Source organism: Tamandua tetradactyla, chromosome 7, assembly GCF_023851605.1.
Source record: "Tamandua tetradactyla isolate mTamTet1 chromosome 7, mTamTet1.pri, whole genome shotgun sequence".
In the NCBI taxonomy this organism is placed as follows: domain Eukaryota; kingdom Metazoa; phylum Chordata; class Mammalia; order Pilosa; family Myrmecophagidae; genus Tamandua; species Tamandua tetradactyla.
In genome coordinates, this window is record NC_135333.1 from 96777910 (window position 1) to 96793755 (window position 15846).

At 34.1% G+C, this 15846-nt stretch overlaps 1 protein-coding gene across 1 annotated transcript in view; it reads right to left on the reverse strand.

The window, feature by feature from the left end:
* Positions 1-15846, reverse strand: part of SYT10 (synaptotagmin 10) — a 59149-nt gene that overhangs the window by 38872 nt on the left and 4431 nt on the right. The window contains exon 2 of the mRNA XM_077167953.1: positions 6935-7292. Within this exon, the coding sequence (XP_077024068.1) occupies positions 6935-7292 (358 nt within the window). The remainder of the gene's footprint in view (positions 1-6934; positions 7293-15846) is intronic.

Here is a 15846-nt window from a genome sequence, read left to right on the forward strand (position 1 = left end):
CTTTATTTTTGCCCTATTATTTTGGAAAATGTATTACCTTCTAATATATCATATAATTTACTTATGTTGTCGCGTCCCTCTCCATAGAAATAGGAGTTGGGATTTTTGACAGTTTTGTTCCCTGATGTGTACCAATTATCTACAAAAATGACACATAAAAGTTGCTCAAAAATACTGCAGAATAAATATATAAATTAAACACATTCCCTGAAAAATTTAGCCACATGACTAAATGACAGCCCAATAATAATAAAAGCTATTTGGAAAAACAACTGGTTGTCATCTTAATTGAGTAATATAGTGGTTAAAATTCACCTGTTACCTTTATTCTATTAAAAAATTTGGAAGCAATTTGTTCTTTAATGATAATTAATGAAATAGATGTTCAGGTATTCTGAAAATATTTGGCCTCAACCTTTCTCCATATTAAAAAATTTGAAAAAAATTACAATAAGGGATGATAAGCAATTGCTTTTGAGGTAGCATATATTTAAAATAATGTATTTGGAAAATTAGGTTGGAAATATTTCATGCTAGATTTTAATTTAAAATAATTTTCTGAGAGCATAACACTTAATATTGCAAAAAAGGAAGAAACACAGAATGAAGGTTCCAAGAGAAAAAAAAAATCTCTCTCAGTAACAATTGGTCAAAATGCAAAATTTTAGTATTTTGGACCAATGTATTTTTTAGTAATTATGGATCCTAGGAGGTCCATTGTCTTCTGGCTCCATAAATTTCTATGCTCTTGCACCATTTTAGGCTTTTACTCAGTTCGAAGTATATTGATGTTTTTCATAATCCCACCTTCTTTGATTGTCACCCCTAGCCTTCCTTTTTTGACTCAACTAGATTTTGGAGAAAAATAACCATAGTCCTCCAACAAGTTCACCTACTACCTTGGGAGACCCTTCTGTACCTCCACACTTCCTGGAGCATACAGCCACTACTAAATGTTATTCACCCTTTTATGCATTTCATAAAAAAAAGGTGGGATTCAGGATATAGCTGCTGGAATTGCTATGAAAATAATTTAGCCTAAGATTCCTGTGACTAATAAACTTTCCCAGTATTATGTATATTATAAATAAGGGAGGCCCAATCAATTTCTAATTACTGCTGGTAGACAGAAGATAATATATAGCAGTGTCAGAAAAACAAACTCTCTGAATTTGAATTGATTTTGTAGGGTGTTTGTCTCTGACCTTGGTTCAAAGAGCCATCTCATTTCAGAAAAGAAATGTGTTTACACCAAACACAGGTTTCTTAAAGAGGATCATTTAGCCACCTCAAGCACTTTCAAAGCATGTTTTATGAACTTTTATTTCAAGGAGTTAGATCTCAGCTCCTTCCATTGTTTTGGATAAGTATTATTTCTTAATATTCTAACTAGTTATGTATCTTTTAAATCCTCTCTATGCATAGTGAAATCATCTTATTTTTGATTACTCTCAGTGTCCTAGAATGGATTATTTCAATTTTTTGCCATCTTTTGAGAAGAATTTAGTTTAAAAAACTCTTGCAGCAAGAGAAAATATGCAATTCAGTGTTACATATTTTAAGTAATTCTTCATTTCCCTTATAATTATATGCAGAGAGTATTCTTTTTGACATTGCATGTAATGACTTTAGGATTTACTTTTCTATGCAACCTTGGCTAATTCTAAATCCATCAGCACATATGAGTCAGTGATTTATTCTTATGTACATTTTCTTGCTTTTGTTCATGTTCAATTAGATTTGCTATTATGTTTCATAATTACTTATTTTTCAGTAGGTACTTAGAATCCTCTCCAACAGTGGCCAACCTATAAGTTTCCTCAACCCTCAACAAATTATTTTGCCACTTACTATTCACCTCATCTTTATAGAACTAATGAATGAACAGCAAATTGGTCCTTGTACTCATCCCTGGGAGTATACCATCATTAGCCTCTTTCTAACATGAGCACAATGACTCTCACCACCTGATGCTGTCTATAAAGGAGCAAAGTGAAGTGGATAGCTGATCAGTCAATCACAAGTATTCACTTGAGGCTTATTCTGCACCTACACAAGGCTGGAAATTAGGAGGACATGAAAGCAGGTAACACAGTCCTTCTCCGAGAACTTGCCATCTAGTTTGGCAGACAGCTGGAGCTCAATATTAAGACATAAATAATTAAGCAATATAGGATGATAGCTTATAATTAGGCAGAGGATATAGACTCCCAGATTCATTTTTCTTAAAGCTCTTATAGTAGGTGAGAAAGAGGTCATCATTCTAGACTGGGAGCAGCACGTTCAAAAGGCAGAGCTGAGATTGAGTGAGGAAAACACCTTTTAGTGTTTTCCACCCTTTTAGTGGAAAAAGATGACAGATCCATTTGGAGAGATAAGATAAGGCCAGGGACTTCATTTATTGATTTTCTTGAATTTAACAAATACTCCCTAAGTTCCTACAGTGTTTTCGTCTAGATGTCAAGAGCAATACAGAAGAGAGTACAGCAGATTTTCTGCCTTAAGAAAGCTTGCAATAAGCAATAACTACATTAGAAGGCATGAGACATCCCAAATAAATTCAAAGGCACAGGAGTTCAAATGAAAGAAGGGACTGTGCTTTCTGGAGTAAGACAGGTCTTGGACAATTTGAGGTAGAATTTCAACTGGTGAAAAAGGCGGATTAGAGTCCTTCACATACAGGAAGCACGACGAACAAGCTCAGGGGCAGGAAAGCACCCAGAGTAAGATGTGTTTCCTAGTTCACCTACAACATAGAGTCATATGTTCAGGAGAACATTGGACCAAACTGCTCTAAAGGTAGCTTGGCAATAGCCTACTAGGCTTTTAAAAGATTTGAAATGATTCAAGTGTCACTTAATTTTTTTTGTAAGGGATCTTAGATTCATCTTTTACAATTTTTTCAGGTTTGGTTTTTGTTTTTTGCTACTCCTGACTTTTATTATGCCTGAACTTTTATTCACTTCAAAATAGATTTCTTCCCCTACAATGTCCTACAAACTGTTGCCAAATATCCCAAAGCACAACTCTTATCCATGGGGCTATTCTGCTGCTAGTATTTATGACAGGACAGACTCCGAACATCTTGACCAAGATTTCAAGGTCTTGCTATAATTTAATTCCAGCTGAATTTATCTTCCATTATTCCTAATCTAAACTTTATTTTCTCATCAAGGCAGCTTTTCAGGGCTTCCTGTTCTATGATTTTTACAAAAAATGTTTCCAGCTGGATGTATACCTTCTTCCAATTGCCATTTTAAGTGGATTCCTAGTTTTCTTCAGCCTCAGCTGGAAATAATTTCTCTATTGTCTGAATTCTACATTCTCACTAATATTTGGCACATACGATTCCATATCTTGAAGTTGATATTCCATGCCTATGCATTATATTGTAAATTTTTTTACAGATACCTAAAGTTCACAGTGTGAACACAGGGAGAAGAATATGTGACTGTATCTGGAAGTAAATCTCTGTTAAATAACTGTTAAATATCTGATAAATGAACAGTCAATCAAGATGGATGACAGAAGAGTGTTAGTAAAGAAGAAACACAAATGCCAGCTGGAGCATTTGATTGCCTTGCAGGTTGGTGGTGTCAGATATCCAGGTCTTTGAAAAAGGAGATGAAAACCCAAGAAATACAGTGGGTCTCTAGCAATGCAGTTAACTCCTGGACCTTAGGATGTTATTTAAATATAGAGACAAATAAAAATTGAAAGAGTATGATGTGAATTGTCATCTACTGTCTAAGCCAAATAAAAGGCAGTCCCAGCAGCAAACTAGAACTGTTATGTCCTAATTAGGTGAGGAATTCAAGAATCAAAGTTAAATTCAATGTATATGTAGGTTTCATTTTGCTACATCGCAGTGAGAAGTTGGCATTTGAGCAGAATAATCTGATTTATAATAATGTGCCTGGATCTTTGTGTCCAGTGAACTGTGTAATGAACTCAGCAATTTCCTCTTCTTCTCCATATAAAGGTAAGTTCTAGTATGATGAAGTAATTAATGTAGAAGACAGTTCTTGAGAACTAGAAATAATCAGGTTTCTGTCAGGAATGCATCCCAAGACCGATCAGATTGAAATCATGGCAATAGCACAGACAATTCCAGACACTGATTGAGCAGAATGAGCAAGAAGATGCTCCACCTTCTGACTTTCAAAATACCTATACTCACCAGATTTTGTAACCAGCATCTTTAATTACATAAAAACTACATCCCATGGACTTTAGTGCTTAAAATGTGTTCCACCAATCTGGATAAATGTGAATCCTAACTCTTGCCAATTGCATGAATTTAGGCAAACTTCACATTCTCTCTGGGTTTCAATTAATTCACTGTAATGGAGATAGTAATACTTTATCCAGGTTGGCAGAGGATTAGCAGGAAGGGTGCCTGGCATGGTGACTACATTGCAAGGGCTCAAAAATAATACTTTTCTTCCTCCTTCCCCAGTCACCCATATGGGCAAGGAAATTCAAAGAGGCAGCTAAAATCATATCAAATTTCTAGCAAAATTATGAATTAGTATTGCATTTTTTCTTAGAAAGTGTCAAATATTTACAATTCAATTTTTGTGTTTTGTAAGATTAAGACAAAAAGGTTTTTCTGACTTATTCAATTTCACATAGTAAGTGAGTGATCCAGGGATATAGTGATGTATCTTCATTTCTAGTATATATTATTTCCAGAAACCAGTTCAGCATATAAAGCCATGAAATTCACCAATGTGATTTCAGTATGTATTCTTTCATTTTCCCCTAGTTAGGGATAATCAGATAAGCTGTCTCTTTACATTCAACACAAAATATTTCGGAGATATACTTTGTCCCAGCAGCAAACTAGAACTGTAATGTCCTAATTAGGTGGACATCATACATAATAATAAATAATATATATATATATATACATAAATACATAATAAATATATAAATAGTACATACATACATACATATGTATATATTCTATGACAGAAAAATATTTTGGAGAAAAGTAAGTCCTCCCCAAAAGGCAATTTTCCATTTCTCTAATATGTTTAAAAAGTATATAGGATAATTACTTTTGTAGTTCATATTCTTAATCTATAATAAATTGACATTTATCGTGTGACTTTACATAAAAAATAATAATAAAAAATTTTAAATGCCCTCAAATGCTCAGGGAAAATTGTAAAAATAATAAATAAATGTTTGGCATGCCTTGGTTATAAAATTTAAATAGTACAGAATAGTGTAAAATGGAAAAGACACCCCTACCCATCCTCTGTTCCCAAGTTAATAATTATTAATAGCTTCTTGTTTATCTCTCTGGAATATATTTCAGCAAGAAATGGATTTATTTATAAACACAGTCCTTTTTTATTTAAACAAAAGATATGTTGAATGTATTTGCAATCCTAGTTAGGAAGCATGACCCATGTTCAGTTTTTCAATTTGATAGATTTCTAAACCCAAAAAAATATGCCATTTCAGATAGCATGGATGCACCTTATTCAGGTTTAAGGAGATAGAAAGGTAAGATTAGGAAGTATTTTAGACAGTAGGAAATAGCAGTATCTCCCCATTTGTTTGATTTTACCCTGTCCTAGAAAATAAGTTTTAACTTCTGGAAACCAGAGAAAAACTATAGTATCATGTTTTTTGTTGTAAGAACTGAAGACCATACTTAGTAGAAAGAATGTCTGCTCACGAGAATCTCATTTTCCTTTAAAGTTAATGCAACTTGAAATATACTATGACAAACACTTTTCATTCAAACAAAACTTCTGTTAATTTTTGTAGGCTAAGTTGAAAGGTGTTCTCCTTGAGAGGTCTTCCGTTTCCTTCTTTCTTTGTGTACACTCCATGTTATGCTCATGATATTTTGGCTTTTATGGAATTGATTACACTCTGTCCAGTGTAAGAGTTTGCTCTATATAAATTCAAATAAGCAATGCAATGTCTGTTTCCCAGAAGTTCAATGTTTATGGTTTAGGTACTAGATAATTGTAGATTAAACCTTAGTCTCCTTCACTCCATTGTGACTGTGAACTTCTAGATGATTCCTGACAGTTTTGGGCTCCCATGGTAGGTACTGCACATAGACACTCTCTTAAGTGTTTATTGATTGAATAAAACTGAATTGAAAGACTTTACTTGGCAGCTAATCAACTGTGCCAGTTTGAATCTGCTATGTACCCCAGAAAAGCCATGTCTTTAATTCTCATTCAATATTATTGGGTGGGATCTTTTTTATTGTTTCCATGGAGATGTGACCCACCCAGTTGTGGGTGGTAACATTTGATTAGATGGTTCCCATGGAGATGTGTCTCCACCCATTCAAGGTGGGGTTGCTTACTGGAGCTCTTTAAGAGGGAACCATTTTGGAAAGAGCAGATAGAGCCACCAGAGCCAACAGAATCCACACAGCCAGAGACCTTTGTAGATGCATAAAGAAAATGTCCCTGAGGAAGCCATTGAAGAAGCATGGAGAGAAAGCTGGCAGATGTTACCAAGTGCCTTCCCCATTGAGAGAGAACCCTGAACATCATCGGCTTTCTTGAACCAAGATATCTTTCCCTGGATGCCTTAATTGGATATTTTTATAACCTTGCCTTAATTTGGATATTTTCAAATTAGAACTCTAAACTTGCATCTTGATAAATTCCCCCCTTTTTAAAGCTGTTCCATATCTGGTACATCACATTCCAGCAGCTTGCAAACATCAACCAATAATATTGCAAGGGAATGGGTGAATAAATGATAATATTCTATGTTTATTATTCAATTCTGTCCTAACTTTTCCTTCTTATTGATTTATCTATTTCTGATGCCCTTCTCTATTCTCCTGTTCTCTTTTCTTCTTTTTCACTTAAGTTTTTCTCCCTTATGAAATCACACTACACACACATGCGCACACACACACAATTTTATACAGTAGATCATTCCTTACCGAGATGAAGATGTAGGGTCAGTAGTTTGTCTTTGCACACGTGCATGTTTAATTAAATGCTCCTTTAAAGCAGTTTGAACTTCTGCTGGGATATCAGGGGAAGTGTGGCTGATTTTTATTGCAGGCTCAATAACTTTTAGTGCTGGCTTTCCATTTTCTTTAACCTCCTTTTTCTCTTCAGTCTCAAAAACTTCAGTAGGAGCATTTGAAATGCTCTGTGGAAGGGTACTGACATTTGAAGTCATGGGTTTGCTTTTCCAGCAAGGCCAGCACAGCTTCCAGAAGACAAAAAGTGAGACAACCAAAAGAGCCAGGCCACAAAAGCTGACAACGACTGCTAACAGGCTGACTGAAATATCTGAAAAAAAAATTACAACATAAAGACATGGTCATACATTAATATTGTTCACAAGAGGGCAGAAATAGCAATATAATTTTCTGCTATCATTATATAATAGCAGTTTCTTGATTTATAGTTTTGAAAATGGACTTTTAAATAATCTTTTACAGGGAGAAAAGATGATTATGTTTGGGAATTCTGAAAGAGGATATTTGAAAAATTCCATCCCAGGAAAAATTTCCAAACTAAATTCAGGAAAAGCATATGCCTATCATTTTCAATATACAACAAGGGGTCCAAGATTTTCAGAATGAAAGTTGGCGATCTGCCATGAAGCTTATGAAATTCTGAAATTCCACACAACAGGAAATGCTTCTGTTTGACTCATCTTTGATCTGAAGTTGCAAACGTCTTATTCTCTAAGCTTGGAATAATGCTGACTATTGGTATAAACTACTTTCTACAGTCTAGATGAGAATGACATATTACCAATAGAGGATGGACACCCTAATTACCTACATTTTCAAACTTCATAGACCCTTTCTGATAATCTTGTATGCTCCTTTCTTAAGTCCTAAATTAGTTAATAATTTGTTATCTAGTTTTCTTTAAAATATTATTTAAAAGTAATTACAAATTACTATTTGCTCATTACTTCAAATGATACAAAGAAATACAGCAAAAAAAAAATTAGAGTAGATAAATAAATAAATGGTGTAAAAGAAACAATCACCCATGCAGAAGAATTCCAAACAGTTTATGTAGTTAGTTCACCCTTAAAAAGGTGGGCAGGGCGGACCACAGTGGCTCAGCAGGCAGCGTTCTCGCCTGCCGTGCCGGAGACCTGGGTTTGTTGCCTGGTGGCTGCCCATGTAAAACAACAACAAAAAAATGTGGACATACATCACCACTCCTTTACATTCTACACTCAAGGATTTTATGAAATTTCTTCATACCACTGTTCCTATGAGATGGGCTATGAAATTCATAAGATTGTTCTCATCTGAAGAAAGAGGCCGTGAAAATCTCTGACCCTATTTCCATTTTCCTCAACATTGACAGTTTTCTTTCTAAAATTCAATTCTCTTTCTTATCATTTGGTCATTTTTGAGAGTGAAAGGGTGTGTTAACAGTATTACCAGAGCAGCAGAAAGAAACCAAGCATGCCTTGGCAAACTGATAGGTGTGGTCCCCTTGCCAGGTATCCCCTTAGCCTTCTGGGGCAAGGCCAATCTTTGCATGGCATTCCAGACCATCTTTGTAATCTGACCGCTGACTGTCAGTCCAGCCTTAGTCTTCTGCCACTCCCATACCTACATCACTTACCCAAACCACACTTTCCTTTCTAATGATTTTGTCCAGGTTGATTCCTCTACTCCAAAGCTTTCTTCTCCTATTTGGTTGCCTGGCAAATTTATCCTTAAACAATCAGACTCTCTCTGCCTCTTGTATACCTAACGACTTTTAAAGCACAACCACCACAATAACACTAGTATTTAAATTATTGGCCAAAAATCTTTTACCCCAAACTCTTGGACCATGATTTGCTTCAAAACATATTATTCTTTTATGGATTTTGGAAAGGTAAAATGGTACATATATCAAATATTATCTGGGATAACACCCACTAATCACGTATTAATGTACATGTAATGACATGTATGAATTAGTCACAGTAAAAGAAATAATTGAAGGTCTTAAGTAGCTTCATACCAATACAGGTATGGTGTTGGTTCCAAATTGCCACAGCTTACTTAATAATTTTCAGTTTTCAAAGCTTTGGTGATTTCATAATTGTAGATAAGGGTTTGTGGAGTTATATTTACTTTACATCTTCAAATGCCCCCAACCTACCATATGTTTGCTCCCTGATCCTTTGAGGCAGGAACCAAATTTACCAACTATTTTTAGAATTTAATTAATATTTACATGCTCAATCAATATTTGTGGAGTTACCAAATAAAAGATTTGTGAGTTATTTGAAAAGACATTCAAATGTCTTTGGGTTTCATGTTGCTCACATGATTAAAAGTTAGGCAATTTGGAGGGAATATGCAGAAACTCTTCTAGGAATATGTTACAACATAATTTGTTCTCTGGATTACATCTTGGTTTAAATGTCAGCTCTACCACTGGGTGACTCTCAGCAACTTTTTTTAGGCTTTAGAAATCTTGGTTAAATGGGAGTAGGTTGTTTCATAGGAATGCTGTGAGGTTTAGATAAGATAACACCAAAGCATTTAGCATTATAAATTGAATATTAAGTTTATTACTGCCATTATCAACTATTTTTTTCCTTTATCAAGAGTGCATAAGGGAAAAGAGGCCTAGGTATGGATTGAATGGTCATCCACGGATTAGTAAGAGCAAAAACTCATTTTCTGAATATATTTGGTACTGGAAGGAGTAAATTTATTTAGAATGGAGAAAAAAATTTCAAAGGGAATTTTAATGTTTCATGGGACTCACAAATAAACTCTATTTTTCCTACCCATCTGTGTTAAGAAAAACTGAGATATAGACACAGTGATCAGGCAAATAGTGATTTTAATGCTAGGGAATATCAGCTTAGGTCTATCAGAAAGTAAGCTTGCTAACATATCACCCTGAGTTAAATAGACTCTTCCATACAAAGCCCTGGATGGACAACCATGAGTCTTGTCTGTGGGGACCTTCTACTGTAAAACTTATAACATAGAGGAACAGAGAATATTTGCTTCCTAATGACATTGAGCATATGCCTCAAAGAAGGGGGAATCTGGTAAGTTACTTTTCAGGGAAAGGGGCAAGATTCCATGATTATTCCTACTATATAGTGCCTTCCACCCAGAGACCTAAGGGTAAGGGGTTAATTAATAAGCTGGATTAATTAAAATTTTATCCTGAAAAATAAAAACTAAAATTCCAAAACAAGTTTATTTTATTTGATATATTTTTACATTGTTTGCTATTGCAATTGGCATTACTCATTAAAAGTGTTTTAAAAGGAAATTAAATGTTTATATGTACACTTTTTGACATATTTTTTTGCAAGAAAATTGTTTAACATGAAGAAGAAGCTGATTATGAAAAGATTAAGTGAGGACTTGGGGGAACTTATGAAGTTATCAAAAAATTGTAATGCCTTTTTTATGACTCTAAATCCATAGAAGAGAAGGAAAAAGCTGCTCAATACCAATCCTGAGTACAATGATATTTCAGGAAAGAAAACTTAAAAGACCAAGGAGTCTGCACAGAAGACTAAGAAAGAACAGAAGGAGAGGTTTGAAAAAAAAATCAGATGAATATGTTTCATAGAAGATAAGAGAAGAATATTTTAAGAAGTGGTCAACAGTGTAAATAATTAAAATAAAATTAGTTCAATGGAAACAAAGACTGACAAGTGACCATTAACTTTAACAAGTAGATCTTTAGCAAATTTGTTGCAACAAGGAAGCAGGGGCTGTGTTAATCAGATTTCTGTAGTTTAGGAAATGAATGAGAGTGAGGAACTGGATTTTGTGATTTCTTTCAGGGAACTGGACATCAGAAAGGAGGAGAGAAAAAGTGGCACATCAAATTAAGAAAGGTGTGCTTTTTGTTTTGTCTATTTTTTTTTTATCATGCTTTAGAGTTAATGGAAAGAAATCAGTAGACAAGATGAGATAGAAAGTTAAGCAGAGTAGGTAATTAATAAGTTTCATAAAAGGTGACAATGTAAAGAGTCCGAAGCAAAGATAAAAGGATTACTTGCCTCTTCTATTATAATAAAAAAGAGTGGTTCTGGGTGCAAGTAAGTGTAAATCCTGGGGAAGGAAGTCAAGCGAATTCTTGTTGTTGAAGTAGAATATTCTCTCTGAGGTAGGAAATAGGATCAAATACCAATAGTGATTATTTAGAAATATTTTAAGAGAGTGGGAAAAGTTTACGTGGAAACTGTAAAGAGCAGGAGAAAAATAAAATGGAAAACAGAACCGTTGGGAAGTATTGAGGACTTTTTTGAAAGTGGAGATTAAAAATTTAAAGTGATACCAGTCTGCCTGTTTTTATAATCTCCTAAATACTCTGTGGCCTTGGTGTAGGAATAGAGAGACAATGGGATTTACCCATGAATGAGTATTACCCTCACCCGCCCCACCCCAGGATGTAATAAAGCCCAATAGAGAAAGTGATTGCAATGAGGAGAGGATGTATCATGATGTCATACCTATTGATAGAGTGATAAGATGGGAGGAGATTCACATAGAAGTGGTAGAAAGGTCAATGGATTGAAGTTTCTAAGTGAGAAGGAGGAAAGCATAGGAGGGTTTGGTTGGGGATTGGAATATTTGATTTTATAATTCTAAGATAGCATTGTTCAACCTGATAAGTGTTTGGCCATGATCAAAAAGAAAAGAATGAGATGAAGAAGAGATTACTAGAGGAAAGAATTCAAACTGTTGGGAGGCCAGAGTGATCAATAGTTTATGTTTTTCACGTGGACATTTCAGTTACCCATTGCAGTAAGCAAGGAAACTTAACGACAAGGTTTCTCTAGCTCAAATTTTCAGTGTCTCTGAATAATTAAACAGAATCAATTATATGATATTCTCCTATTATATTTTGGAAAGATTAAGAGTTAATGAAATTTACAGAAACTAGATTAGGCTCAGAAATAATCAAGTTTAAAATTGGTCAAACTTGCTCAAAGTCTGATTTGATTACAAACTTACGCATAACCATCATGCTACTACTTTCTAGCCACTTATCTGCCTGTCCATCTATCGCTGATTTATTTTAGCTGCAAAAATCGTACTTTCTTTTCCTGTCTTAATATTTCAGAATGAGGTGACACAGATTAGAAAAACTGAGAAAAGAAAATTCTTATCAAGAAAACAGTGACCCAAAAAGTGCTATTTTCAGAAACTTTTAGTAAAGGAGAAATTTTGCCACAGTCTTACCGCCAGATCCTAATTTGCACAAGATCTTATTCGCTGTGCACTGTGAATACTTTAGGTGTAATAACCAACTACCCCTGCAAAAAAAGCATAGACTAGGAATTTATACATTTCATTGCTGTGAACATCCCAGTGGTCAGAACTTAATCATATGGCCACACCAAAGTGCAAGGCAAACTGAAAAATGATATCTTTTTGTGTTTGTAATGTCACATATCTGAGTAGAAAGCAGGGCTCCTATTACTATGAAATGAAGGGGAAAATAAATATTGAGAAACAAGTACCTACGTCTTCCTCAGTTATAAATTCAACTCATAATGTAATCAACCGACATCCTTATCCTTGCAACAATGCCTCATAATTTTGCCTTTGGCCTTTCTCTTGAATTTAAAAGGTAAAGTTTTATATTAATACCGTATATTTTTATTAAATACTTTAATATTTGCTGATTATATGATGCATATGTTTTCACATTTTCGTATTTCTGAAATCAGAATGTATCCTAGTATCAGTAGCCTCTTTCTAATGGCCAGGCAGCTATTCTGTTGTAGTTTTCACTGTCTGTTACATGCATGAACTCAAAAGCATCATTATCAAAATCCACAGAATGTGTCTAAGTGGCTTGGAAGAAAATATTGGAGAAAATAGTGAAGCACATCCTCAACTCTTATGAGTGAAATTTTTATCGAGAATGGGTGAAAGAGGGGATGAGTCAGATGTGTTTGGCAACATTCCCAACATTCCATGTAATTGCACAGCTGGCTTTAGAGCACAGTGCCAATAGCCTGTGTATCTTTCAGTGATTCCTTTAAGAGAAAAAAATGCATCATTAATGCTCTTGATGCACTCTTGATGGCACAGAGTATGGCACTGAATGGGAAAGAAAGGGGTTGATCAATTCTGAATCAAAAAGCCATTCAAAAGAATCAGACTCTGAATTTTAGTTTTAAGATTACTCTGACCCATTGATTTCCTTTATGGGTTTCTTTCTATGCTTGTACAAGAGTGATATATGAGTCTAAAAAATCTACATCTAATTAAGTTTTAAAAGAGCTTTTTCCATAGGCATAAAATAAAAATTCTAAGTGATCAGAAAACTTTATGAAATAATTTATTTGGCAGCAATTTCTTTTCTTTCTTGGTACCATATAAAATAATGTTGCATCTTATAAACAGTGGCATCTTAGATTCAATGAACTATAGTACTGTTTTCAAAATGTATCAAAGAAATCTTTCACATATGCTTATAATTATAGTAATTTTTATATAATGTGACTGCATATTAATTCTACATTTACGTTAACTTGAACAATCTCTCACAGCAGTAAATATATTTAATTAATATCACTAATACATTTTAATGCCTAGCACATAACTTTCACATAGCAAGTGTTCAATATTTGTTGGGAAAAAAGCATAATGCTAAGACTGCTTCACAGGTACCCTAACAATTCTTACTGTGACAGATTAGAAATTATAATAATCTTCTGAATATTGTTTATCTATTATTCCTATAGAAGTATGCCTACTGACACAAAACAAAGGGAATTATAAAGTCTGAAGAGAAAAACGGAAGTCCTGGTTTAATGAAATAATTCTGTGGTACAGACAAATCGAGATTTACAAGGTTTTAAAAATTGTAATGTTCTCTATTCAACAATGGAATGCTGAATTAGACAGTAGAGCATAACACACTTTAAGATTCCCCTGAATGAAAAAAAATATTTATTTCAGTTCCTTTCTTCCTTCCAAAATGATTCTAGCCTTCTTGCTCTGAGGAAAAAACAGCACATCTCTGTAAAGGAGCTATGTATGTATTTTTGGTGACTTATTTTTCAACAGTCTACCTGAGTCATGTTAATGTCAGTGCTCACAGGTTCAGTGGCCACTTAGGATATTTAACCGCATGAAGAAAAGGAAGACTATCCTATTAGATAACAAGAAACTATTACTTCAGTCAGGGATTCTGTTTCTAAATTGTTCATTGTTGAACATTCTGCCAACAGAAGAAACTGACATTCTATTAGAAGCCAAGAATTTATTGATCTCTCATAAATTCAATAATACTCCCTATCAGGAGGTCCAGATTTCCTGGACACATTTATACAAATTATACTTTGGGATCCTTGACTAGATGACCGTCAGCTCTTTCCCATTGTAATCGTTATGCTCTAATGCCTCATGGTACTGAATTTTAATAATAATGTTATTATTAATTACATAGCCAAAATATGGTAAGAAATAAAACAAATCAGATTTTAATAGATTAGAAAACTGCAAAAAATATTAATGTAATTAGAAAATTATAGAATAATAAAAATATTTTAGCTGGTACTTTAGTATCTTTTTATTCTAGAATTTTTATGAGCTTTTAAAATAGCTGTTTTTGGAATTATATTATTTCACAAATTGTGCATTTCACACACACTAAAACCTATTACATGTTCTTCCCACTGGTACAAGTCAAGTAGATTTGGCCAAGAATATGAGCAAGTGCACACTCGTGCACACTCAAGCGCATATGCACTAATATATTCCAGTAAGAAAATTGAAGAACAATGTGTGCTAGATTTCTAAGACAGCAAATCTAATAAAAATAAAAGTTTGGGTTTTTGGTCCCTAATTACATATTGTCACCTTCCATATGTCGCTGATCTTAGCCAATAGTATAGTAACAGTTAAGAGTCTATCTGTGCAAACATTTTCCCAGTGCCCTTAGTGCAAAGGATTCCCCCATACCCACCCCACGTGAGAACGCCTCTTCCTAACTTTTGCTGAACCTGGACTAGGATCCAAGGATCCCTGCCTTCTCTTCTCAACCTAGTTCAGTCACCAACTAGTTACGATGTTGGGAGAAGCTGCTAATATTTTCTTTGCCTTAATTCTCACATCTGAAAAGTGATTTCTAATTCTAAATGGCATGACTAACAGCAATTTGAATAATGTTATAGCTAGCTTTCCCATGCTACTTTACACATAAACAAAGTCATATGCTTTCCTTTTCTATTATAAATAGGTATATTAAATGGATATGCCCACATTTCTAAAACTTCAGTCAATGCATTGCATTTATTGTGCAACACATAAACTTAGCCTTGGAATCATAGTTCTGCCTGAGCACACTCTGAGGAAAGTTAATGAATGTCCATATGGTGTTTAGTTGCTTTTTCATGAGTATTTTGTTCGTTAAAATCTAGCTTTTAAATGCCTCATGTGCTATAATTTCTGTCATTATCATAAACTAAATATTTTGCATGCCTACCTAGATAGAAGACAGCACTGTATTAGATACTGGAGACACAAAGGTACGGATATATACAATGTCAATTTCAGAAAGGATTGGTGACTATTAAGTGAGACTTACTATTTTACAAATTTTAAAAAATGAGGCTTATTGAGCCTCATTTGTTAAAAAATATATATCAAGCCTCAAATAGGAGCCACAAATATTTCTGTCACTGAGAATAAAATGTAAACAAGTCCCTGCCCACATAAAGCTTATATTCTATTGACTTAATGTACACATATTGAATAGAATAAGTTGTAGATTAGGAAGAAAAGACTTATATTTTCAAAATTTAGATCATTTTAATTGGCATTGGAAATTCCATTGCAAACTTATGATAAAGTTTATCTTCTGTCAGAATATTGTACAT